The sequence below is a fragment of the Pistacia vera genome, unplaced genomic scaffold (assembly GCF_008641045.1).
Source record: "Pistacia vera cultivar Batoury unplaced genomic scaffold, PisVer_v2 Contig886, whole genome shotgun sequence".
In the NCBI taxonomy this organism is placed as follows: domain Eukaryota; kingdom Viridiplantae; phylum Streptophyta; class Magnoliopsida; order Sapindales; family Anacardiaceae; genus Pistacia; species Pistacia vera.
The window spans coordinates 27,390-53,004 of record NW_022196763.1 but is presented as its reverse complement, the minus strand read 5'-3'; the positions used below and the strand labels follow the sequence as shown (position 1 = coordinate 53,004).

The 25,615-nt window shown below is 36.9% G+C and overlaps 4 protein-coding genes across 8 annotated transcripts; 3 read left to right on the top strand and 1 right to left on the bottom strand.

Moving 5' to 3' along the window:
• Positions 1-4,845: 4,845 nt before the first annotated feature.
• On the top strand, positions 4,846-6,577 carry LOC116119375 (classical arabinogalactan protein 9-like). Its single transcript, XM_031405312.1, has 2 exons — positions 4,846-5,558; positions 6,221-6,577. The coding sequence occupies exons 1-2, from the start codon at positions 4,962-4,964 to the stop codon at positions 6,302-6,304; spliced, it is 681 nt and encodes a 226-aa protein (XP_031261172.1). The 5' UTR covers positions 4,846-4,961; the 3' UTR covers positions 6,305-6,577.
• A 1,965-nt stretch (positions 6,578-8,542) lies between these two features.
• On the top strand, positions 8,543-11,461 carry LOC116119374 (upstream activation factor subunit UAF30-like). Its single transcript, XM_031405311.1, has 2 exons — positions 8,543-8,953; positions 11,117-11,461. The coding sequence occupies exons 1-2, from the start codon at positions 8,663-8,665 to the stop codon at positions 11,231-11,233; spliced, it is 408 nt and encodes a 135-aa protein (XP_031261171.1). The 5' UTR covers positions 8,543-8,662; the 3' UTR covers positions 11,234-11,461.
• A 2,518-nt stretch (positions 11,462-13,979) lies between these two features.
• Positions 13,980-16,901, top strand: LOC116119378 (pentatricopeptide repeat-containing protein At5g02860). Its single transcript, XM_031405320.1, has one exon. It carries the CDS (start codon positions 14,093-14,095, stop codon positions 16,532-16,534), a length of 2,442 nt encoding a protein of 813 aa, XP_031261180.1. The 5' UTR covers positions 13,980-14,092; the 3' UTR covers positions 16,535-16,901.
• Positions 16,902-17,298: 397 nt separating this feature from the next.
• On the bottom strand, positions 17,299-19,044 carry LOC116119376 (zinc finger SWIM domain-containing protein 7). 5 transcript variants are annotated; one of them, XM_031405316.1, is made up of 6 exons: positions 18,652-19,044; positions 18,543-18,564; positions 18,330-18,435; positions 17,955-18,062; positions 17,799-17,858; positions 17,299-17,512 (listed from the first exon to the last, which is right to left on the bottom strand). In XM_031405316.1, exons 1-6 carry the CDS (start codon positions 18,710-18,712, stop codon positions 17,420-17,422), a joined length of 450 nt encoding a protein of 149 aa, XP_031261176.1. In that variant the 5' UTR covers positions 18,713-19,044; the 3' UTR covers positions 17,299-17,419. The 5 variants fall into 5 exon arrangements, with proteins under 5 accessions (XP_031261176.1, XP_031261174.1, XP_031261177.1 ...); XM_031405314.1 differs by having other exon boundaries at positions 17,307-17,512; positions 18,543-19,044; XM_031405317.1 differs by having other exon boundaries at positions 17,420-17,858.
• Between the last annotated feature and the right edge of the window lie 6,571 nt (positions 19,045-25,615).

The following is a 25,615-nucleotide window of genomic DNA, read 5'->3' as shown; positions in this document are numbered from 1 at the left end:
AGAAAAATAATCTTTTATTCACACTTTAAAACAATTGATTTGATTTCCTTTTGCCTTTAATTTTTTTTTTTTTTTTTTTTTTTTTTTTGGGGTCATTGAGGTGACATTCCACCCACACGTACATCATTTTAGTTGCATAAACAACAATTAATCATGCCACTTTAGTTTGAGAGGATTATTTATTTTTTCAATCTTTAATATCATTTATATTTCATACCTTTAACGAATGGGTGTAAAATTTGTTTTATTAGATTGGATCCTTTTAAACTTAATAAATTTGTTTGAATGAATGACGCACGAGCTCCTTACCTGCTAAGGTAGCCAATAAGCTTGGATCTAATTTATATGCTTTGGAGCCAAATCTAAGTAGATATGTTTTGGGTCAAGAATGTTTACATGAAATTTAAAAGCAAATCGTGCAACTTAGATCCTCTAATTGGATGTTAACAAAGTAGACATGTTTTAGTCAATTTAAATGGTTTAGATCCCTTATTTAAGTAAATACGTTGGAGTGAAGAATGCTTACGTAAATTTAAAAGCGATCTCGTACGATTTGGATCTCTTAAATAATATTATATAGCCCAAAAGTAAATCTAGATTGTTGGACCTTTAACAAAGTTGATGTATTTAGGGTGAAGAATGCTTGCACAATTTATACTTGGTTAGGCCGAGATTTGACAAATATATAACATCCCACGTAGTGGTTCTTAAAAAACCCAATAACTTTGAGTTACTCATATTTGAGTTTTTAGTACTCATTCCATGCATGAAACTTGTATTAGAGAGAAAGTTAAAGTGACACTTGACACACACTCCTGGAACCAGTTAAGAGTGACTTTACAGGTTGATTGAGTTGAAAAAACCTGTAAAGTCAAGCTGAATTAACGGGTGAAGAGGTTTTAATTTAAGATCTGGAAAGACATTGACAAAGAAACAGAAGGAGGCTGAGAAGTTAAAATCATTTCAAATAAAAGAGATCATAGCTATTGTGATGTTTAAACAAACATGACCCCTCTGCAATTCAGCCCCCACCATTAAATCCCTTTTGCTCTACGCTGCTGTTGCCCCTTTCCTGCTTTCTGAGCTGTCTTCCATACTAAACATTCCAAGTTTTATTATCATTTCACAGAAAATGTCTTCCCTTTTTCAACAGTCAAATATTTATAATCTGTTTATGAGAATAGCTGCTAAAAAGGTTCAGGGTTTTTAAAGTGACTTTAATTGCTTTAATAAATGGTTAAGTGTGTTTGTTTTTATTCATTAAGCAGATATATATATATATACATAATTTCAAGAAATGATTTTATTCCGGGCAAATGAACATATTTTTATCCAAGATTTACAAAACACTAAGTTGATACTCCTAATTGTATTTATTCTAGATTTCTATCTTTAAAGTAATGTCATTTTCTTTATTTTAATAGATTCTCAACTTTTCACTGTAGCATGACACATGTTAGTACGCTAAATGCGTCAACGTTTTCTTTAGTTGAAAAAGTGCTCATCTTAGCAAAAAGAGGCTCATGTAGTAATGTCCAAGCCAACGTTTTTGGCTTTTTTTGACTGATTTCAAGTCTAAAATCACTTCCGAATCACCATTAGACTCCCCACAACTTCCTCTATAAAATTAATACCTTCATTTGCTTACTTCACTCATATTTTCTTACTACCTCTAATAGTCACTAACAGTATAGTTAATGATAAGAATTTAGAATAAATACATCAAGATAGGGCATCAATTGAGATTTTGCTAAACCTCGGGTATGAATACTTGGTTATTCTTTATTCTGTAATAATTTAAGTAAAACGTGGAAGAAAATCTATATGATAACAACGGAGGCCTAGAAGCTAAAATCAAATTAGTAGTAATCATTGGAGGAGTTAAAATAATAAAATAAATAAAAATGAAAACGAGTGTTTTAAATGAATTGGTTTAGAAGTGAAGGAAAGGTCCTCTACTCCGATTTTGCTTTCTTTTCTTAATTCTAAACCAAATGCCCACCACGTATACTCACTTACCCATCTGTCCGAAGGCCCACAGCTATAGCCTATAGAACTTTTGGGCAACAATATGCCTTTAATTCATTTTGATTTTTATTTATTTTTTTAACAAGAAAAATTTTATCTTACTCTTACAATATCTTAAATTAATTATGGGATACATGTTAGAAAAAATCTAAAAAGAAAAAAAATCCGACCATGTTGTGTTTTTATTCCTATAGAGAAAAACGTGTTTCACATCTTCTTAACCGGAAATAGATAGGAATAGTAATTTTTTTTAAGATATTTTCAAAAACAGATCCATCATAAAAGAACAAAGCCCATAACTTTGAGGATTAAGGATGTGGTTACGAAACATAGTGTTAGGGGTTGAATCCCCCTTCACCCCACCCTCGCTCTGTAGGTTAAAGGATTAGAGCACATGACTATGTACCAAAATGTTGGGGTTTGAATCCCTCCTCACCCACAACGGCTAAAATGGAAGGACGCTTCCTTCTCGTGGTACAGAAATCTGAATAGAAGTTCATAATTTTTTATTTATTAAACATCTAAGTTAAGTAAAAACCAATTTTTTATTATCATCTAAAACTTTTTCATTAAAATTAAGTTTCTCATAGAAATTGAATGGTGAATTAAATATATATAATATTATAATATAATATATATATATATATATAATATATATATATGAGAAGTACTAATAGTCTTAAAATTGACAACCTTTATACCCTCCAACGGATATTCTATTAAAAACGAGATAATTAAAACTTATATTTTTTTAAAAAAAACTCAAATCGACACTTGAATATATCCCTTTATTTAACCATTTGCCACCCCCACTAGAGGTGATTTGTAGTTTAACAACTTGTATGGTGAATATAAATCACATATAAGATTAACTTATAATAGTAATTTTAAATATTTAATTTGTAATTGAATAATGTTAAACGTATCATAAAATCTTATTTGTTTTACCATTCTATCTCAAATTCTCGGTATCATAAGAATTTGAAAACTAAATTTCGTAATCAACCCGTTTGTTCGTTGTCCACAGTTATGGGAAATTACTGAAGTGGCAAAAATTTGGGTTGAAGGCACTATCACGGCGTGACAGACAGCGAATGAGGCCCACTTTGCGGCGGTGCTCGAACATACCAACTAAATTTGGCTCATTAGATTTAGCTCTATTCCTCTCAACTTAGCGTATAAATCAAACTTGCCAGTTGCCATAATATGCTCCACATGGAACCTCAGGGTCCACTCATCATTATTCTAATCAATCATCCACCACTAAATCTACCTCAACAACCATTCATGTTACATCTTAGCTGCATTTTCCTGCCCCTCTATGTTTTTGCTTCCCTCTTTATCTTCTCCTTCGGTGGGCTTCTGTGCTTGTTACTCTAGGGGACAAATAACAATCATTTTTTTTTTTTTTTTTTACCGGAAACCTGAAAATACCCTCCCTCTTACTTTTTTTATTTCAAGCAACTCGATTGAGATAACTCTATTATGCTTCTTTATCATTAGACCACCTAGTGTTGCTTTAACAATCAAATTTTGTTATTCAACAAAGAGATTTTATATAATACATAAATTCTTGAAAATTAGGATTTAATAACTTAAGTAATTTAATAAAATTTATAAAAGAATTAAGAGTTCATTTGATATGACTTATTCGAATACAACTTATTAGACTAATCTTTTACAAATAATTTGTTAGTTTTTTTGTTTGAAAGATATAAATGAGCTTTCTAGTTATAGATTACCAAATAAGAATTTCATATATAACAAATATAAAGTAAAATTAATCACCATTGGGTGACTCGATAGTAAAAGAAGTTCCATGAGATTTTGAATTCAAGTTTCCTCTAGGCACTAATAGATGTGACAATCGTGACTCTTGTTTAATCGATAGTTTTAAGGTTCCAAGGGATTAGTTGAAAGTGGCCACTAAGGCTCTTGTCCAATCGACAGTTTCAAAACCTTAACAAATTAGTTAAGATACACACAAGTGGACTCAGACACCAACGATGAACAAATATGTATATGTATAAAGTAAAATTTACAAAGTAGTATATGAAACTTTAAAAATTCTAATTTTTTAAATAAGCTTAAATATAGCTTATTTATTTTAAGTAATACTTTTAAGATGCAATCAAGTAATTTAAAAATGACTTTTTTAGCTAATAAATAAACCCAATCAAATATAATACATGTGTAATATCAACCAAATTTGACTTCTGAATTACGAAATTACCATCTCCTAATGCAAACAGAAAATAATTATTTACTGTGGGCTCCTACCATCGAACTTCTTCTCCTTATTTATGAATGCCATTCCCTTTTATCTTTGTTTTTTTTTAATTTATTAATCACAACTAACTAACAACTGGCCCCAAAATAAAAAAAAAAGAAAAAAGAAAAGAAAAAATGATGGCGACGGACAAAATATCATCAAAAAAAAAAAAAAAAAAAAGAAAAAAGAAAAGAAAAAATGATGGCGACGGACAAAATATCATCAATACTCATCCAACTAAGGATAAAAATCAACGGTCTTACTTACAAGTTACAGCATCACATGTCTTTTGTTTTTCACCCCTTACCAGACAGAGTTATAACTATAAACCAAACCACAGATCTGAAAGCCACGTGGCTCTTGATCCCACACTTTCACAAACTTACATCACTGGTCCCTTACGTCGCTGATCTGTTTGGTAGCTAATGGGCCCCATGATTCCCATGTGGACCCATACACAATGAACCTTCCTTTGGTTTCTTCATCCAGAAAGTACCCCACCAAACACCAAGCCCCTCCCAACGCTCTTATTTAATCTTATTAGCACTCGCCCCTCCTCTCTCATTCACACTCCTCCTCATTTCAATCTTTGCTGTACTAAACTTAGAGAGGCCACACTTTAAACATAAAAAAGGTGCGTACGATAAGAGAGAGAAGGAAAATGGTTCACAAAACACGTTTCTTTATTGCATTGTTCTGCATTGTTATTGCCGGCGCTGCGGGTCAATCACCGGCCACTTCACCCACCGCCACTCCGGCGCCTCCTACACCTCCTACACCAACGACACCGACTGCTTCTCCCCCTGTATCCACCACTCCGCCACCGACTTCTTCTCCACCACCTGCAGCGACTCCTCCTCCCGTCTCTGCTCCTCCCCCGGCAACACCACCACCGGTTAGTGCTCCTCCCCCGGCTACTCCTCCACCAGCTACTCCCCCACCAGCTACTCCTCCACCTGCCACTCCCCCACCAGCTACTCCACCACCAGCAACCCCACCACCAGCCACCCCACCACCTGCCACTCCACCACCAGCTACACCTCCTCCAGCTACTCCACCACCAGCAACTCCACCACCGGCTGTTCCTCCACCAGCTCCACTTGCTTCTCCTCCAGCATCAGTTCCGGCTCCTGCCCCCAGCAAGAAACCAAAGGTTCTGGCACCTTCACCTCTGGGCTTGAGTCCCCCTGTCCCCCCTCTGGGTGCACCCGGTCCCAGCCTTACATCAGTCTCCCCGGGTCCCTCTCAGACCGATATCGTACGTTCCATTTGACATCCTTTTAGTTTCATCCTCATTGGATCTACGTGTTTTATTACAGATCTCCATTCTTCACGTCTGCATTGTCTCTAACATGAATAGATATCTACACTGTTTCGTGATCACAGTTTGGTTTAGCTAAGACTCAGTTTAAATTTTAACTGTCAAAAAGATCTCGTCGTTTAGGCGTAATGTGAAATAGGTTGTCTAACGTTAGCACTTAGCCGGGTGGTAATGTTTCGTGCTTCGTGTTTACTTGTCTTATTAACTCGGACAGTCTGGTCAGATCTTGGGAGATCTAATGGGAGGAAACACCAAAATGTGATTAGACAGTAGTATTGAGTGCCTAATGTGCAATTCCTGCGCATTCTTCAAAACAATGATGTCTTTACTCCCTACGGCTGTGGGATAAAACTGAGATCCAGGGGCTAGAATTGACAGCTAGCAAATGTTCAAAACTGCAGTGATTGGGGAACACGAGGCATAGAATCCCAAGGACTGCCTAATCAAGAACCGCCCAGTCCTATTTTCCTCAGAAAATAATACTAGTATTAGCGAATAGGTGCTTGTGTGTTAATATATAATTAATTGAGAATGTAGGCCATTCTTTTAAAGTATTTGGATGTTTTGATGAATATTGATAAATGTTTTTGTGATTGCAGAGTGGAGTAGAGAAGGTGTGGATAATGCAGAAGATGGGTGGGAGCTTGGTGTTGGGATGGGCTATGGTGTTATTGCTACTTTAGACATATATTTTGTTTCTTATGTGTCTGAAGTTTCTATTTTTTGTTTAATCTTTGTTGTTTTTTACTCTCTGCCTTCTTCATATATTGCTTAGCCGCCCCCGGGGTTGATGATGGGAGTCTCTATTGCCTGTATTTGAGTTATATATACATTCGGTTGGATTCTTTGGGAGATTTTTGAGGGGGATTTATTATTATTTGTATGGAATTGCTTGTAGCAACTTCCTTCTTACTATCTCCTTTATTATTATTAGCTTGCCATTTCATTCATTATTAGTTTTATTGTTTCTTTCTTCATATATTCTTGCATTTTGTATTAGAGCAATTTCCCAGGATTACATGATATAAGATAAACACAATGTAGCCAAATAACAGCATAAAATTCTTTGTTTGGTAATATTGAAATGGGTAAACTTATCGGCAATGTCTTAATAACCAACCCGGCAAAGTGGTCGGCTCCCAGGTTAACTGGTTTAAAGGGCTTGGTTGACGGATTAAATCGGAGTACAAAAGTTTGAAATATAACAAAAACACCCTTAAAACTCACTCTAAGTCCCTAAGGTTTGAAATCTTGTAAAAATACCCCAAACACCACTGTCTGTGACTCGGCCTCGACAAACCAGGGCAAATAAGGCTTTCTTTTCGGCGATGGAAACACTCTCCATCACCATGAAAATATTCCCCTCGGTCTCTTGATCAAAACCCATATCACCCCTCTCCCGATTTAATTTTGCGATTTTCAGTCAATTCACTCATTGGAAATCACCTCCGTTGCCACCATTGCACTCATCGACCCTTCCTCTTAAAAAACCCCGATATCTCAACCTTCAATTATTCACCAATCATCGTCTCATTTAGGGTTTTCGATGAATAGGAAAATTGCTAACCCGACCCGATGAAAACCCCAAGTTCTAGTTGAATCAGTTGGGTCGAGCCGAATTTTAAAACATTGTTTACTTATAACTTAACAGATCCCCTCTTAAATTATCATATTGGTAACACACCAATTCGTCTATTTAGATCACCTGGGAGCAGGAACCAATTAACCTATTGAGACCTCATAAAGAACGGGGGAAAGAAATGCAATACAATTAGAAGCCATTCAATGACATAAAGATGGGATATCTGGTGGAGTCGGCAATTCCGATAGTGATATGCTTCACCGAATTGGTGAAGGAATGGGTTTTCCTCTTCATTGATTTGGCAAGGAAAGGAATGCCAATGCCCTTAAAATAGGGAACTTGCAGCACTTTTTAGTTTCTTTTCTTGCTCTCTTTTTTATTTTCTGTCTTCTTTTGACATGTAAGCAAAAGTTATAAACCAAAAACTCATTTATTCTAATATAAACTCGAGCCAAGCCGAGCTCTTTTTTTTTTTTTTTTTCCTTTTCTTGGATGGATGGTTGGGATTCACAGTGTTTAATAGTTTGTAAATTGGGAGTTTTTTGTGGTTTCTTCTATATTTGATGAATTTTGTATACAATGAGAAGAACAGAACTCTTGGTTTTACAAAACACGAATCAATAATTTTGGATACCTGAGCGTTTTTTCAAGTGGATGAAAAATAAGTGAACGAGGGAAAAGAGAAGATTAACGCTTGAAAGTCCCACTAATTGAGCATCAAGTGAGCTTGAGCTAGCTCAAGTTTGAGTACCCCTTTTTACACTTGATCTTTCGAATTCAAAATGTCAGGCTCGACCAAGTTTGGGTTCGGTACTGTAGCTTTAAAGTCCAGTTCGAATAGCTAGATACTCAAATAGACTTGGTTTGAATCTAGCTTTAAGATGGATAACAAAGTTGTGTTTTGAAACTTTTTAGATAGGAAAGTATCATTAGACTATTATTTGGGTGAGAAAAAGTCGTTTACTCAAAAAAAAAAAAATGGATGCTATTGTATGCCATTTTACACAATGATTTGTATCATTGACGATATTAAAACTAAGAACATGAAATTTGCCAAACTAAAATATGTTATGCACCAACTTTACGGGGGTTGATACTTATAAAAAATAATGAATTTATACGAGTTTTATCCTACTTTTAATCAATTAATTATTCTAGTGTATTACAAATTTCTATATGCAGTTACTATTAAACTTTTATTGACTGATGTTTTAACACAAATTTCAAATATGTGTGGTGGTATTGTCATAGTCCGAGTCCACCAAGAGGGTGTTTCCAGTAATTTCACACGAACCAAACCGCACCGTTTCGATATCCGTAGAAGAAGAATTAAGGCGGGCTAGATTCCCCCTCACACCCCCACACCGTCACACGATATCTCTTCTCCTACACGAACTGAACAAAACAAAACAAAGGGGATAACAAAAAACCCTCCACTTCCCAAAACCATTACCCAGAAATGGCAATATCTTCCGGCGTTTTCTCCACCGCTTTTCTCTCCCCCGAAACGGCGTCGTTCCTTATACCCTCCATCCGGCCCAGCCTCATTGCTTCCGGTAATCTCCGCATGGTTCGTACTGTGACCTTAGCCACTGCCTCCAAGCCCGCTACAGGAAAGCGTGAGCCACGTGGCATTAGGAAGCCTCGCCCCGTGTCTCCTGAAATGCAAGCACTTGTCGGTGTCCCTGAAATCCCTCGCACTCAGGCTCTCAAACAGATTTGGGCTTATATCAAAGAACACAATCTTCAGGTTTTATTTTTCTTTTCTCTGCTATTATTAATGTTACTAGTAATAGTACTACTTTGTATTATTGTTTGACGAAGCTTAGTCGTCCTTTTGTGCTTTATTCAGGGGTTTGTGTTTGGATAAGGTTGTGTTTGTTTAGAAATGATGTTAGGTTATTTTATTGTGTTAGTGGAAATGGGTTTGGCTCATTTGGATCGCGTGTTTCTTAGAAAACTAGAATGATGCGGCTTTGTTTTTGTGTTTAGAAATGAGTTTTACTTGTGCTTTAGGTTAATGGAGTTTTTGGGTTTGGATAAGACGGTATTGGTTTGGCATACATGTGAGTTTTTATATTAAGAGTAATACTACACTTACAAAGATTTTCATACAAAGCGATGTGGCAAAAAATGAATAGAAGAGTGAATATAATGAGTTTGACTTTTTATTTTACTCTTTCATTCATTATTTGCCATCTCACTTTGTATGAAAATGTTTGTAAGTATTGTATTATTGTTATATTAATAGAAATAGGTTTCGTTCCTTTGGGGTTTTGGGTGGGATCTTGGTGGTATTTTTTTTGTTTTTTCTTTTTGTGCTTGGGTTAATTCCATATTGATGAACGAGAAAAGTTTGTTTGCTAAAATGAGTTTTGTTTTGAAGTTGGAATTGAAAGGAAATGGGGATGTTTGCCTCTAATTTTCTAAAGAATATAACCTCCTATTACATCCAGTTGCATCACAATATCCATTTCATTTCACAAATTTGTTGTAAATGAAATTTCGAAGTGTTGCAGTATATATTTATGAAATGCAGGTGATTTTTGACAGAGCTTTAGCTTTCTTGGGGTAAAAACTTGGAATAGTAGTTTGTTTTTAGTGCCATAATTTTCTTTTAAAACTGGCTAATTTACTTTTCACATGGTCATAAGCTGATATGTATTGACAGAAGTGCTTGGCCTTGTATGCTGAAGGATTGAGGTAATATTAAAATAAGTTGAGTATTCTGAAGGAATACGTTTTATGAGGGTTTTTTTTACTACTATGCTAATGTGCTAAAAGGCGGTGCGTCGTAGAGATGACTTAGTGTAGGTGAAGGCCCATGGCTGATAAAATGAATTTTAAAATCTGTGCAGCATTCTTTTATTGTTTGAATATAAATAAGTTGGACTTTCATAATACACATGAATCATCGTCATTATGATAACTCCGATAATAAAATTATATTTTCTGGAATAATAAAGGTTTTGGTCTGACAAATTCTTCAAAAATGTTCTATAAAAGCATAAAGACTCTATTTTGTCCGCTGATATATTCAGATTTAGATTCAAATGCTTTCACCTTATAGTGTCATACTTGTTGCATTTTTCCCTTGTAGATTTAAATTGGCAAAGAAACTACTTAAAAAAATTTGCCTTCCACATTATTCCTGCACGGTATGTAGTTATACAACAGCATTTTATTTAAAAATGCAGAAACAAGGACTGAAGTTGATTAATTTGTGAGAACCCTCATGGAGGTCCTTGGTTCTGGTATTCCAGGTTGTTGTCCTTGGGTTCTGAGGTTAACCCTGGTAGAGTTATTTGCTTGGTTCACGAGAATGAGAGGGGTTTTACTTTTGTAATTACTTATAAGCCATTAGTTAGGTCTAGATTCTTAGATGGGTAACAGGTTTTCTCCTCTGATCCTCATGTGGACAGCTAGTTCACTTACATGTGTATGAGCTCTTGGTAAATAGTATTCATTGTCCTCTCAAGATAAGTACAAAAGGGATTTGATGAGAGAAATAACATTTTTAGTGATTCACATGGAGACACTACAGAGCTTCTTTGTGCTCTAATGTTAAACTATTGTTATTGGTTACAAAACTAAAATGTTTGTGCATTTGCCAATTCCCCTACCTGTTAGATTGTAACGTTGCAATAGGTGGTAAGGCATGTATTCTTTGTGGATGAAGTTGTCCTATTAATCAGTTCTGTTATTGGTGATTATTCTGTGTTTTTTCTTTTTTGAAGTTATCATTTCTTAGTAAGTGAGATGTATCATATGTTTGAGTTCCTAAAAAACTTGCAACCATTAACTTCCCATTTCTATTCCTTTCTTATGCTGTTGTTATTTATAACAAGTGTTAATATCAGTTATACTTTCTTATATCACGAATCTTGAACTTATTTGAATTGCCATTTTTTAGGATCCTGAAAACAAGAAGGTCATAGTTTGTGACGAGAAGCTGAAGAAGATATTTGGAGGAAAGGATCGAGTTGGCTTCCTTGAGATTGCAGGGTTGATTAGTCCTCATTTTCTGTAATGAAATCCAAGAGAATGGATCGAATAGCTGGGAACCATAATTTGTTTGAGGAGTTTGTATTTTGGTGGATCATACTAGTGAAGGTGGATGTTGCTTTCTGCAATTAGTAGTATTTTTAGTCTTGGTAGTATTGGCGTACAGAAGTACAACTGTTTAATTGAGTTTTTGGCTTCTGGTTCCTTAAGATGTAGGTTCTTTAATGCAATATTATTACTTGTTGCAGGGGTTTATGCATCTTAAATTTGGTGGAATTTATATGCATAATTTCTACTTTTATTTTAGAAATTAGAACTTCTTTATTTGGGTAAGTTACTATGTGCAAGCAGCTTTCAAACCCTGCTCATTATTCTCACGGCGACCCAGCATGATACCGATCTCAATTCTCCGGCCACTGCCCAACTTTAATGCAAGTTAACTCTTATGGTGCGTTTGGTTCAGGGAATATTGGATTACTGAGAATGTTGGATTATTGGAGTCTTATATTACTTTTAAGATTACTAGAACTTTTAAGAAAATGTGTTTGGTTAGTTGGTGGGTATGTTATATATGTTTGGTTAGGGGGAATAAATTGGTAAGTATGTTATTTAAATTACTAAATTGTCTCTTTTTTAAATATTAATATAATATTATTTTTATTATTAATTTTTAAATAATTTTTTTTAACCCCAATATTTGAGATTTAGCTAAAACACTTTTGCTTATATAAGATTTTAATTTATGACAAAATCATCTCCACCCCTTGTTTTGCCTGTCGCCATTGCACACCATTGTTGGAAGTCTTCAAAAGTCGTTGTGAATAGTTCACCGTGACTATGAGGCTCTGATATGGTCATTTTTTTATCATATTGATGGTTGAAAACGGCCACATCTGTTGGAGAATGGTCAGAATAGATCTGGTCATTTTCGGCCAGATCTAGCCTGATATGGTCGTTTCAGTGAATCTCGGTCATTTTTAGGGACTCCGACGACTTTTTGGCGACGGTCCGTGGTGGTTTGCCTGCTGTCAGCAATGGTGGCTGGGTGACGATGGTGGTCTGTAATTTGTTTTAAATATAAGGGCATTATTGTCCAAAAACTTAATTAAACAATGGTAAAATTGAAATGGTATATTAATGTAAATTTATTTTAAAACAAGGACAATATTGTCCAAATTTTTTATTAATAAGAGATAGAATTGTAAAAAAAATAAGATTACCAAGGGAATCTTTAAATACTTAAGAAAATAGAGGTAATCAGATTACCCCCAATATTACTAACAGTAACAACTATTGGTAATGCAAGATTACCAGAATCTTATATTACTTGACAACCAAACATTATAATTAAGTAATATAAGATAACATAACTCCAGTAATCTTTCGTTAGCTCCAACTAAACACCCCCTCAAGAAATTGTTTTACGGTTAATTCTATTGATTTTAAATTGTGAGAATTATTTTATGGTTTGGTTGATGAAAATAATCATTGATTTATGATAAAACAATCGTTATGAGTTGATTTCATTGTTTTAGAACCTAACCCCTTAAGGGACCCAGTAAGGCCACTAGGTCTCGGGTTGATCGGTCAACCGGTAAAATTGGAAATTGGTGGTTTTTGGTGATCCAAAAAGTTTAAAACCTTACAAACACACCCTTAAAAAATACAAGTCAGTTCCTACAGGTTTGAAATCTAGCAAATAAACCCCTATGATTTGTTTAGGTTTTGACTTTTCCGACCAAATTTCAACTAATTCTGCGGGCCAAAATTCAATCCTACACCACCACTTGAACCATCGTCCTCCGCTCTACAAAACCCATCTAATCCAAGAACTTGGTAGCCCTCCATTCGTCAGCCGTGACAAGTATATACCATTGTGATTGGGTTGATTTTTCTAGTCAAATTCTGGCTGATTTTGACATCAAAAATTCAATCAAACACCACCACCTAAACCATTAGCCTCCAGTTTACAAGAATCCTCTAATCACGGCACTTGGTAGCCCCCCATTCGCGGGCTGTGACTCGCATATTGGGTTGAATTTTTTGGCTAAATTTCAGCGTCCAAAATTCAATCCGACACCACCCCTTGAACCAACGACTTCCACTCTACAAAAGTCTTCTAACCCTGACACTTGGTAGCCTCTCAAATTAGGGATCTTGTGAATAGTGAAAAATGGTATCCCAAATTGGAGAGGTTGTCGAGTCTCAGTTGGATCGGTCCGGGTTTTAAAACGGTGATGTGAATATGAAATTTGTGGTAAAAGACAAGAAACTGACACAAAAATGATAAAAGGAATGAAATTCCAATTAAACAAGAACACTAAAATTTGGTGATTAACATGAATCCTTTTAATAAATTTTCATAATTTTTGTGATTAATATTTAATTATTGTTGGAAAATCATATTTAACGTATGTATAATATCATGTATTTATTAAAATATATTTTTTTTTTGATAAAAAACTTAAGTAATTAACTAATTATTACCAAATAAGTGTAAAAATCTTAAACAAGATTAAAAAGAATACTACTTGTTATATTTACTATTGTAAAAAGATTAAAATATGAACACGTCCACTTCGTTCAGAATATATATTGAATACTAATACATGATATTTATAGAGATTTTTAATACTTTATAATAAAACGGTTAAATTTAATACGAAATTATTTCATAGGTTAATAAAACTTTACAAAAATTTGTCTAGAGCTGATATAAGGGGCTAAAATTTGGGCATGTTGAAAGTAATTGCAGATATGGTCCTAACTCCCAACCAAAATATCGTCATTGTCTTTCCCCGAACAAAAATCTTCCGTCAAGCTACTCTTAACTATAAACCAACAAGCTCAAATCCACTGAAGCCTTCCACACTCTCTCTCTTCAATGGCGCAAAATCTACCTCTGCCTCTTCTCCTCCCAAACCCACCGCCTACAAAGCCTCTCGTTCTTAACCAAAACCAACACAATCCTCAGTCCACAGCGCCCTTATCATCACAACAACAAACGACTTCACCACCTCCCTCTTTCACTCCTATTCTACAACCCTTTAACTCTCCATCTTCCATACCCAGAAACAGAACCCGAATTGGAAAGTCACTTGACGTTAACCGTGGGAAACCCTGGTTAAACCACCGCCTCTCCAGTAAAGGTCAGCGGGTTCTCCAGTCTTTAATTGATGAATCTTTTGATGTGAATGATATTGATAGTGTTCTGTTACAGTTATTTGAGTCTTATCGGGAAAACCTAGATGTAAAGATTGGTGCTTTGAGTTTTGATATTTTGGGTATTGTTAAGGGTTTAGGGTTTTACAAGAAATGTGACTTGGCGTTGAGCGTGTTTGAGTGGTTTAGGAGTCATAAAGATTGTGAGTTGGTCTTGAATGGTTCTCTTATAGCTGTAATTATTAGTATGTTAGGGAAAGAAGGAAAAGTTTCGGCTGCGGCTTCGTTGTTTAATAGTTTGCAGAAAGATGGGATTGATATTGATGTTTATGCTTATACTTCATTGATAAGTGCTTATGCTAGCAATGGGAGGTATAGGGAGGCTGTGATGGTGTTCAAGAAGATGGAGGAGGAGGGATGTAAGCCTACTTTGATAACTTACAATGTGATTCTGAATGTGTATGGGAAAATGGGTATGCCCTGGAATAAGATTATTACTCTAGTAGAGGGAATGAAGAATGCCGGAGTTGCCCCAGATTCTTATACTTATAATACACTTATAAGTTGTTGTCGGCGGGGTTCTTTGCATGAAGAAGCAGCTTGGGTTTTTGGGGAAATGAAATTAGCGGGTTTTAGTCCAGATAAGGTTACTTATAATGCCTTGTTGGATGTTTATGGGAAGTCTAGGCGGCCTAAAGAAGCCATGGAGGTACTAAGGGAGATGGAGGTTAATGGTTGTTTACCCAGTATTGTGACTTACAATTCATTGATATCAGCTTATGCCAGAGATGGTTTGTTGGAAGAGGCGATGGAGCTTAAAAACCAGATGGTGGAAATAGGGATTAAGCCTGATGTTTTTACTTACACCACCCTCTTATCAGGGTTTGAGAAAGCCGGGAAGGATGAGTCCGCAATGAAGGTTTTTGAGGAGATGAGAAGTGCAGGCTGCAAGCCAAATATTTGTACTTTTAATGCTTTGATTAAGATGCATGGGTACAGGGGAAAGTTTGTGGAGATGATGAAGGTTTTTGATGAGATCAAGACATGTAATTGTAACCCGGACATTGTTACTTGGAACACACTTCTGGCAGTATTTGGGAAGAATGGGATGGACTCGGAAGTGTCAGGAGTGTTCAAGGAGATGAAGAGGGCAGGTTTCATTCCTGAGAGGGACACTTTCAACACCCTAATAAGTGCATACAGTCGTTGTGATTCTTTAGAACAAGCCATGGCTGTTTATAAGAGAATGCTGGAAGCTGGGGTTACACCAGATCTTTCCACCTACAATGCTGTTTTGGCAGCATTGGCTCGGGGAGGGATGTGGGAACAGTCTGAGAAAATACTTGCTGAAATGAAGGATGGTCGGTGTAAACCCAATGAGCTAACATATTGTTCTCTGCTTCATGTTTATGCCAATGGCAAGCAGATTGAGCGGATGCTTGCTCTTGCAGAAGAGATATTCTCTGGTCTGATTGAACCTCATGTTGTGCTCTTGAAGACCCTTGTTTTGGTCAATAGTAAAAGTGATCTCCTTATAGAAACAGAGCATGCCTTCTTAGAGTTGAAGAAAAAAGGATTTTCCCCTGACATAACCACTCTAAATGCCATGATTTCGGTTTATGGCAGGAGGCAGATGGTAACCAAAACAAATGAGATCTTGAACTTCATGAATGAGAGTGGGTTCACTCCTAGCTTGACAACCTACAATACCTTGATGTATATGTACAGCCGTTCTGCAAATTTTGAGAAGTCTGAAGAGATGTTAAGGGAAATTTTGCAAAAAGGATTGAAACCTGATATAATATCATATAATACTGTCATTTATGCCTATTGTAGAAATGGTCGGATGAAAGAGGCTTCGCGGATATTTTCAGAAATCAGAGATTCTGGCCTTGTTCCAGATGTAATCACCTACAATACCTTTGTTTCAAGTTATGCAGCTGATTCATTGTTTGTGGAGGCTATTGATGTGGTTCAATACATGATCAAGCAAGGATGTAAACCAAACCAGAACACATACAACTCCATTGTAGATGGTTATTGTAAACTCAATCGTCGAGATGAGGCAATCATGTTTGTCAACAATCTTTCCAAGCTTGATCCACACACGTCTAAGCGGGAAGAATGCAGGTTATTAGACCGTATAGCGAAGAAATGGTCATAGACATTCCTCTTCTCCAAAGGGATGGCAGTTCAGTTTGTGTGCTTTTTCAGTGTCAGACACTTGTGCATCCGGTATTTTGTTTCTCATCTTGTGCCCAATTTGTATATTGTTTTGGGCTGGAGATGAACAGGAATGTAATTATTTGTACTCAATTCTACTGTTTCTCCAGGAACCATATTTTTGGTCTATGTATATGGCCAATCGGGGACCTTGTATATATGAGATAAAAGATGAAGAGAGGGGAGGATTATGAAATTGACTTCACAGCATGTGCAGTCAACCTAAGTACCAGTGAAATATAAATTGATACGTTCTGTTGACATATGTTTCTATGTAAATTTTTCGTTAAAATAATATTTTTGATAGGTTCTACATTTGCTGTAATAGGATATGACTATTATCAATTGTAAAATCGTATTACTAAATTTTATGTTAAATTCATTATAATACTTTTAAAGGTAAAAAGGAAAATTTATTTATTTGCTAGATGAGCGGGGGATTTGCGTGAGGGCTCTCTCATTTTAGAACACCTTTTTTATTTTTATTTTTTCTTCAGAAGTAGTCCATGAATTTTGATATACGTGTAACAGCATTCAAAGGTATATTATACAGTAACATCCAAAATATTATACAATCCAATAGATAATATATACATGCCGCTGAACAATCAACCCTGGATTTGGTAAGTTCTGGTTGCCCGGATTACGCAAAAGCTACAGTCTAGTAAGTTTCGATGGTAAAATAGAACTAAACCTTCCATAAATGTGTCAAACGGTGCAGTGTTTAATTTTTGGCCATAAATATAATCAGTTGATCACCAAAATGATGCTTTCTATAAACCAAATTGCTAAAAAACATATGGAAGACTCCTTGAAAGGTCTTTGATTAAGAATAACTAAAGAATAAGATCCAATGTGGTCCTAGTTTTCCCCCACATACAATGCACCGGTGATGAGTAGGAACTAGAAGCAGTAGGTGCTGCAAAGGCAAGTAAATACAATCATTCCATCAAAACTAAGAAATAGTCATCTCCTTTTGTGTAACTAGTCATATACATTCTAAAGCTTCCACATAACATACATAAATCTTAAACATGAACATGCCAGGCGTAGATACAAATATATCTTACATCCTACAGACAATCAATCAATGCTTCTGATTGTGTCTCTTCAAACACTACCTCATGTCTAAATTCGAAAATGGAGATTTCAATCCGCAGAAGTTAGAGTTTTGCAAGCAATAGGGCCAGCTGCTCATCAGATACCTTAATTTCAATGCATGCTCCCAGTGCCGCAGCAAGCCTTGCAGCTAACTGATGCTTACACTAGAAGAGAGAAAAGCTAAAGAATAAGAATGTGAAAAGAGAAAGATAATGCTACAGATATACGAATATAACTAATTAGCAGTAATGGGATCTTACAAAAAGTTGCTCTCCCTTGTTCACAATGTCATAGAAGAATGAGTAACAGGCACAATAATGTTCTGCAAAACAGTAATACTCCTCTTTCCTCCGTGATTCTCCCATAACCTATGACACCAAATAAACTAGAAACCATGTTTAAAACTTTTCCAGTTTCCTTAGTAATCATACAAACAACTTTGCCAAAATTGAAAGGGGAGAATCAGTACCCCAATCTAACTTTGCATGAATTAATTTATATTTATAGACAAGTCTTGCCAACCAAACTTTCCCAAAACTCCAACAAAAAAGTATCGAATTTCAGCTACATTTCCAAATTGAAGGCCGAATTATTTCCAGTAAATGTTAGGATTAGATCCAAGAAATAAAATCAACCTGAAAGATGAATCGGCTGCTAGGCTCACCAGAGATCGTCTTGACACCCTTTTGATCAACGATTCTAGTTGCTTTCTCCAAATTTTTACCAAACAAGAAGTACAAGCTGCATTTATGGATACAAACACTTATTCACCAGAACAGAAATATATGCTACTTTTATCATACTAAAAATAATAATAATAAATCGAGAGGGAAAACAAGTACACTCACGTTGAGAGCTGATCCTCACTCACTGTAATGAAATCATTCGTGCAAGTGAACATGAGAAATTCTACACTGAGATTATGAGTCAAAAGAGCAAAATTACAAATATATAGACCTGAACGAGTTGATTCAATGCTTTTCCACAGTGACTCTGCAACCAAACTGCTTGCACGCATTTCTTGGCTAGATTTAACCTACAAAAGTGTTTTTAAAATACTTTCCTTGTGTCTGAAACAACAAGAGTTCAGAAAGCAAAAGGAAGAAGCTTGACGAATCAACTTATGAGGAACTGTAAATAACTACTTAGGGTTTTATTTGATTCAGCAAAATCCCGAAAGGGCTTGTCTTGGTTGCGGAGAAAAACTATGAGGAAAAGCAATTAAAAGGGTTAAATGGGATGTGGGAGATTGGAAGTTTTCTTTTCCCACCATTCTCAGCAACCAAACATCAAGTAGAGAAAATTTAGCTGCCCGGCCATCCCAAGTTTCGATTTAAGAAAATAGTTTTGAAATTGTTTTTCATTTTTTTTGTTTAATTTAGAGAAGATGACGTAGTTAGGATTAATTAAACACGTAAAATAGGTTAAAATGAAAAGATTAAAACATATGTGGGTCGAATTAGAAATAATGAAAATTTTTAAAATTTGAAATTTCTCGAAACAAGCCCCACTATTCACCTCGCTTAATCGAAATTCATTAGGGCAAAAATCGATATCTTGAACCAAAGGGAGACGTGATTTTTTCCGATCGAACACTTACAAATTTGCACCCTAAATCAATTTCTTGAACCCTAAATCGAATACAGTCGCGATTTCCGGCGATATAGTCGCGATTTCCGATCGATTTGTTGAACCCTAAAATCGATTTCCTTAACCCTAAACGGAATCTGTGCGATTTCCGACGATACAGTCCACATTTCCGATCGAAACTGCAAACTTTGACACCAAATTCAATACAAAACCATGGCTGACACTCACAATGAGGAGGAAAACCCAACGCCACTTCGAATCCTAGATTCTGGTGGCGCAACCAGTTCAATGGCTACTCCGGTGGATCATTCGATCAGTGAAGGTGGTCCACACGCAGAGGAGACGCCGGCGGCACAAGAACAGAGGGAAGAACCAGCAAACGGTTTTGAAGACGAGGAGTCAAGCTAGAATTCAGGTCAGGAGGAGGATTCCGGCGAGAATTCAGGCCAAGAGGAGTCATCCGAGGATTCAGGCAACGAGGAGGAGGCCGGCGAAGAAAGGGTATGTTGTTTGGGAATATTGCTTGTACTATCGCTTAAGCGATCATTTGTATTGCTTAAGCGATTAATCTATTTTACTCATGATCGCTTAAGCGATCATGAGTGTTTACTCTTGGTCGCTTAAGCGATTTCAGATCGCTTAAGCGATCTTGTTGAGGCAGAATCACAGATATAATAAGCGATCTTTTGTATCGCTTAAGATATTTTCAGTTTACTCCTGGTCGCTTAAGCGATTTCAAATGAAATCGCTTAAGCGATCTTGCACGAGGCAGAGTCAAGATCTCTTAAGCGATCCGAAATCGCTTAAGCGACTACAGTGGTAATTTTTTGTTGCTGATATTTTGTTTATTAGTTGTTTTGGTTTATTTTTGTTGCTGACATTTTGTTTATATCGATTGTGCAGATTGTGCGGACCATAAACTGTAGAGACTACAAGTTGGAGCCTATAAGTGAGAAGGTACCCTACTTCCCTGCAAGGGTGACGGTGAGGTCGAGTTGGGAGGTTTTTGACAGAATAAGGGCCATTTTAGCTGGAATGAGGCGTGGTGAAAGAGATTTCGGTCGCACTTGTTTCGGTCAGTTTTTAAGAATTGGAACAAATTGGAAAAATGCATTTTGGGGGCAAGGAGTGCATTACATGTTGATGCACTCAGTAAAATGCAACAAAAAAAAAAAATGAAATGTGGTTCGTGGTGGACGGAAAGCCACTACGGTTTGGGATGATGGAGTATGCCTTGGTGATGGGCTTAGGATGCAGGGAAGTGCCAAATAAGGCGAAGGCAAACGCAATAAGGACGAGTCCGGGAGCCATAAGGTTTCGTAATAAGGTTTTACAGGGGGCAAAGTCTATTACAGGACATGTTTCAGAGGAGAGGCTAGAAACAGTTCGGTTTAATGATGGAGAGAAGATAAAAGTGTGCTTGCTATTGTTTTTACATTCTATCTTATTGGTTGGTGACTCAACAAAAGCTATTGAGAAAGATTGGTTGTTGTTTGCAAGCGACTTGGAGTTCTTTAATTCTTATCCGTGGAGACGGATATCGTTTGAGCGAACCATCAAGAGCCTGAAAAAACCAGACATGGCGTTAAAGCATGCCGAATGGGCGGGAAGGCTAAACCAAGCACCTATAATTTGTTTGGCTTCCCATGAGCAATGTAGGTAAATATTAATAGCTCTCTGTTATATTTTTTTATAATATATGTGTTTGAATTATGATATGGACTGTTTTTTACAATGTAGGCTTGGATGTACGAGGCCATCCCTGTCTTCGCTAAGGTGGGGGGAGGAGCAACAGTTTGGATGTTAAACAGTAATTTCCTAGGATGTTGCGGTGGCATGTCGGGAAGTGTAACCATTCAGATTACGGCCAAATAGAGATTGAGATTCAAGCGGCTGGGGTAAGATTAAAGGATTAAGCTTTTGAATATGCAGTTGCTTTTTGATTTTGCTTCAATCTGATTGATTTTGTTTCTTATTGCACGGAGTCATCCGTCCCTTTCTCACCGCTATTGAGGATGAAGTGGAAGAGGAATATGTCACATCTTTTAAAGCAATGAAGGATGAAAGAGATGAACGGATAGACCGCCTGATGTGGGACCTAAAAGGGGTCACGCATGTGACTGCAGTTGCAGGGCCATTGCTTGACAATGTCGTTGATGCCGAGGATTATGAAGCTCTAATGGGCGGGAGGCCCGAGGATGAGGAGGAGACGAGGGAGGAAGAGGTTCATATGCCTCAACAAACCGGTACAACAAGTACCACTTTGCCGAGACATCGACGTCGGGAGAATGAGATTGTGGACCTCATAAACGGTCTGTTTGAGAGTTTTACAATAGCCGTTTATGCAATGTTTGACAAGATGGAAGAGTGCATGAAAAGGTTGGAGGAGAAAGTGGATAAGCTGGGAGAGAAAGTTGGTACAGTGGAGGCGGAAGTTGGTGGAGAATTAAAGGCGGTTGAAGTGCAAACTGGCTTGGAAAGAGAGAGCCGAAAGAGCAAGTTTGTGAAATCGCCTTACATGATAGTGACACAGGTAAAGAAGAAGAAAATTAAGAAACAAATGGAGGAAGAACCAGAAATGGAGGAGTTTGAGGAGGTTGGTGGAGGAACTGGGGCAGTGATAATGAAGGAGGGCGAGGTGGGAGGTGAAGGAAGCGGGGATGTAAAAATGGAGGAAGGGGGAGGAAGTGGGCAAGGGAAATTGGACTCAAATGTCGATTTGTATAGGCCAATGGAGGAAAAGAAAAAACTCTTTTATGCCTATTACAATGGATCAGGAAGTAATGGCCATATAAAATGTAAGACAGGGGATTATCCTCGGGAATGGTTTGAGAAGTTGTTGACGATGGGCACGTGGCTTGAGGACTCGGTAAGTTATTTTCGCTTAATTTTTCTTATTTTTGCCTATGCTTTCCATACTTATTTTGTTGTTTTATTTGATGTAGCACATCGATGAGATATTGGCACTGATGAGGCTACGATAGACTACTGATGGTGATCTGTTGTATCCCGACTGTGCTATCACCAATGTGGCATTTGGCCAAACGCTTGTTTTGGCATATCGCACTTTAATTAAAAATGTCGTTGCTAGTGGTGCAACAAAAGGACCGAAGCGAAAAAGATTGGCCCCACAACAGCTGGATTGCATCCCTGATGATTTCCAGTTTGATGATAGGATTATGCAATACGTACGGGGGAATCGGTCCAAATATGGCCACGGTTGGGCCTTTGTTAAAAGAGTGTACTGCATCATCCTTGTCAAACAGATGCACTGGATAGCAGTCATCGCGCATCTAGAGGAGGGGTTGCTAAAGATCATTGGCTGCAACCCAATTATTTGTCAAGACAAGCAGTTGGAGGTCGAGTTGGAGCCATTGTCCAGGTTGTTCCTGCGGCTGTTGCATGACAGTGGGATGTTTGGGCACTTGGGTGATCAGGTACTAACCGAAAAGTGGCCAGTTAAGCACTCTTCCTGCCCAATAAATGAGTCAAGGTAAATTTTGTATAAAACTAACTTACATAATACAATTGTTCTATAAGTTTATTCTAATGCTAATGTCTTCTTCTTATTGTAGTGCTGAATGTGGGGCATATGCCCTGAAATTTATTCAGTTCGACATGACTAACAGCTCGATAGACAACTTGAATGACGAAACAATGAGAGACTGTCGGGAGCACTGGGCTGTCAACTGCTTCCATGGGCAGATGGATCCGTTTTGAGTGACCAGAACCCAATCAAAAGGTATGAAAGTTGGACTCTGAATTTTGTAGTTTATGTGATATTGATGTTCATACTTGGGTTGCGGTGTTGATACTGCTGGTGTAATGCTTATATGGAGCTTTACCAAAAGAGACGGACTGAGTGAACTTCTCACCTACCCACTCTGTAACTTTTTTACGTGTTTTTTTTTATTTACAAAAGCTGATGTGTCTGCAGGTGTGTGCTGGATATTTTTTGCAAGTTCCTGGTAGGTTGTTGGCAAACAGAATTCGAAAACTTCCCAAAGGTTGGTTGGCAGGAGGAGGCATCTGCAATAAAGGGATTGTGCAAAGGTGTTAGTGATATTAAACTCTTTGGCATAAAAAAGTAAATTAAAGGCAGTGTATAAGAAATTGTAAATAATTTACTATGTATAGTGTGATTATTATAAAGAATTGGATCTGACATTTGAGAGATATTTTTGTTTGTCCATATAAGATAATTCATTAGCAGTTTGAATTTACTATGTATGGTGTGATCATTTGCTGCACCCAAGTTGGATAATGGTTTTTTAGCGTTTTGTTTCATTTTGTGTATCAGTACAATGTGTAATGTACTGGTGTGATTATTTGATTCACCACAGTTGGGGGTAATGGTTAGCTTGTCCAAATATTTTGATATCTGCTGCATCCCATGCCTATTTTTTATTTTGTGTTTTGATAAACAGGTTATATTGATGTCTCTTATATTTTGATTTGTGATGAATTAGATTGATATAAATTACTTAATTTTGCGATACAAATTCTTTTCGGATTTGGGAGGGAAATGAGTGATGTACAAATGTTTCCCAATAAAAGTCATTTAAAAATTAATTAACTTAAAGAAAAACAAGGTACCAAACAATTACGTATATGACAGACCACATATATCTCTTAAACGACCAAGACTTTTCCAGAAACGATCGCTTAAGCGATCTCAAATCGCTTAAGCGACCAAGAGTCTATTACGAAGCATAGCTTAAGTGATACATATGATCACTTAAGCGATTACCCATCTGGGTAGATGTTCATTCTGACTCGGAGAATATCGCTTACGCGATCCCTAATCGCTTCAGCGACAAAAACTCTTTTAGGAAGAATCGCTTAAGCGATCATAGATTTGGGCAGATATTCATTCTGCCTCGGACAAGATCGCTTAAGCGACCAAGAGTCTTTTACGAAAATCGCTTAAGCGATACAAATGGATTGCTTAAGCAACCAAGAGTCTTTTACGAAAATCTCTTAAGCGATACAAATGGATCGCTTAAGCAATTTTCGATCTGGGCATCTGTCACGGACTAGATCACTTAAGCGATTACCGATTGCTTAAGCGACCAGGAGTAAAAGCAAAGAATCGCTTAAGCGATACAGACGGATCGATTAAGTGACCAGAGTAAAAGTAAAGAATCGCTTAAGCGATCCTATGTATTCGGATATTATTTATTGTATTTCAGAGCATCGGTTAAGCGATTAACGCTATACTAAACATATAGGGTTTACGATTCGTTCAGTGGACTATGACCGTTATTATATTTATATTAAACATATAGTTCTTTTACGTCAGTATGAAACATATAAGGTATAGAATGTTTACATCTATGCTAAACATAGGGTTTACAATTCGTTCAGTGGACCTTGACCGTTATTATATTTATATTAAACATATAGTTCTTTTACGTTAGTATGAAACATATAAGGTGTAGAATGTTTACATCTATGCTAAACATATAGGGTTTAATATTCGTTCAGTGGACCTTGATCGTTATTATATTTATATTAAACATATAGTTCTTTTACGTCAGTATGAAACATATAAGGTGTAGAATGTTTACGTCTATGCTAAACATATGGAGTTTACGATTCGTTCAGTATATTTTTATATTTCTTTGTTTAATTATTTAGGAAATATTAGTATATTTTTAATTAATTTTAGACCCATTAAGTAAATTAATTTCATTAATACCGAAGAAAAAGTTTAAAAATTAACAAAAACACCCCCACCCACCCAACTTCCCAAATTCCAACTATCGCCGACAGCAACAAACGACCGAAAATGGCCGGTAGTGGCCAGTTGTGACCTTTTTCGACCAGATCCACGGTGGATCTGGCCAGAAAAGGTCATATCTGGCCGTCATTGACTTTCAAAGAAATGGCTGACGTTGACGGTCAACGACGGCCAAATCTTGGGCATCGTTGGCTGACAACGACTACCATATATTTGGCTGTCGTAGATGGCCAAATGTGGACTTTTCTATTCGTCTACGGCCAGATCTGGCCGTCGTCTGGCCTTTTCAGGCCACATCTATGGTTGATCTACCCGGAAAAGGCCATATAGAGGCCCTATCCACTAGATCCGACCACTGTGTGTCGTAATGCCCTTTCTTGGTAAGATTCTGATGGTGGTGGCCGGAATCTGGCACCTTGGATAGGTGGAGGTGTATCTATTAAATTTTAAAACCATTTGCATAAGAATCGCTTAAGCAATCTGCGATATCGCTTAAGCGATCGTGTGATTTGCAGAAGCAAATCTGCCCAGGTGCATGATCGCTTAAGCGATCTGTGATATCGCTTAAGCGATTCTTGTCTTTTTCAC

What these genes read in the sequence shown, in the direction of transcription:
- LOC116119374 (XM_031405311.1), top strand. Translation starts at nt 8,663, where the DNA reads ATGGCAATATCTTCCGGCGTTTTCTCCACCGCTTTTCTCTCCCCCGAA. An exon ending in TCAAAGAACACAATCTTCAG is followed by an intron (nt 8,954 to 11,116) that starts GTTTTATTTTTC and finishes GCCATTTTTTAG; the next exon opens with GATCCTGAAAACAAGAAGGT.
- LOC116119376 (XM_031405314.1), bottom strand. Translation starts at nt 18,712, where the DNA reads ATGCGTGCAAGCAGTTTGGTTGCAGAGTCACTGTGGAAAAGCATTGAA. An exon ending in AGTGAGGATCAGCTCTCAAC is followed by an intron (nt 18,436 to 18,542) that starts GTGAGTGTACTT and finishes CCATAAATGCAG; the next exon opens with CTTGTACTTCTTGTTTGGTA. An exon ending in GCAGCCGATTCATCTTTCAG is followed by an intron (nt 18,063 to 18,329) that starts GTTGATTTTATT and finishes TTGGTGTCATAG; the next exon opens with GTTATGGGAGAATCACGGAG.
- LOC116119378 (XM_031405320.1), top strand. Translation starts at nt 14,093, where the DNA reads ATGGCGCAAAATCTACCTCTGCCTCTTCTCCTCCCAAACCCACCGCCT.
- LOC116119375 (XM_031405312.1), top strand. Translation starts at nt 4,962, where the DNA reads ATGGTTCACAAAACACGTTTCTTTATTGCATTGTTCTGCATTGTTATT. An exon ending in GTCCCTCTCAGACCGATATC is followed by an intron (nt 5,559 to 6,220) that starts GTACGTTCCATT and finishes TTGTGATTGCAG; the next exon opens with AGTGGAGTAGAGAAGGTGTG.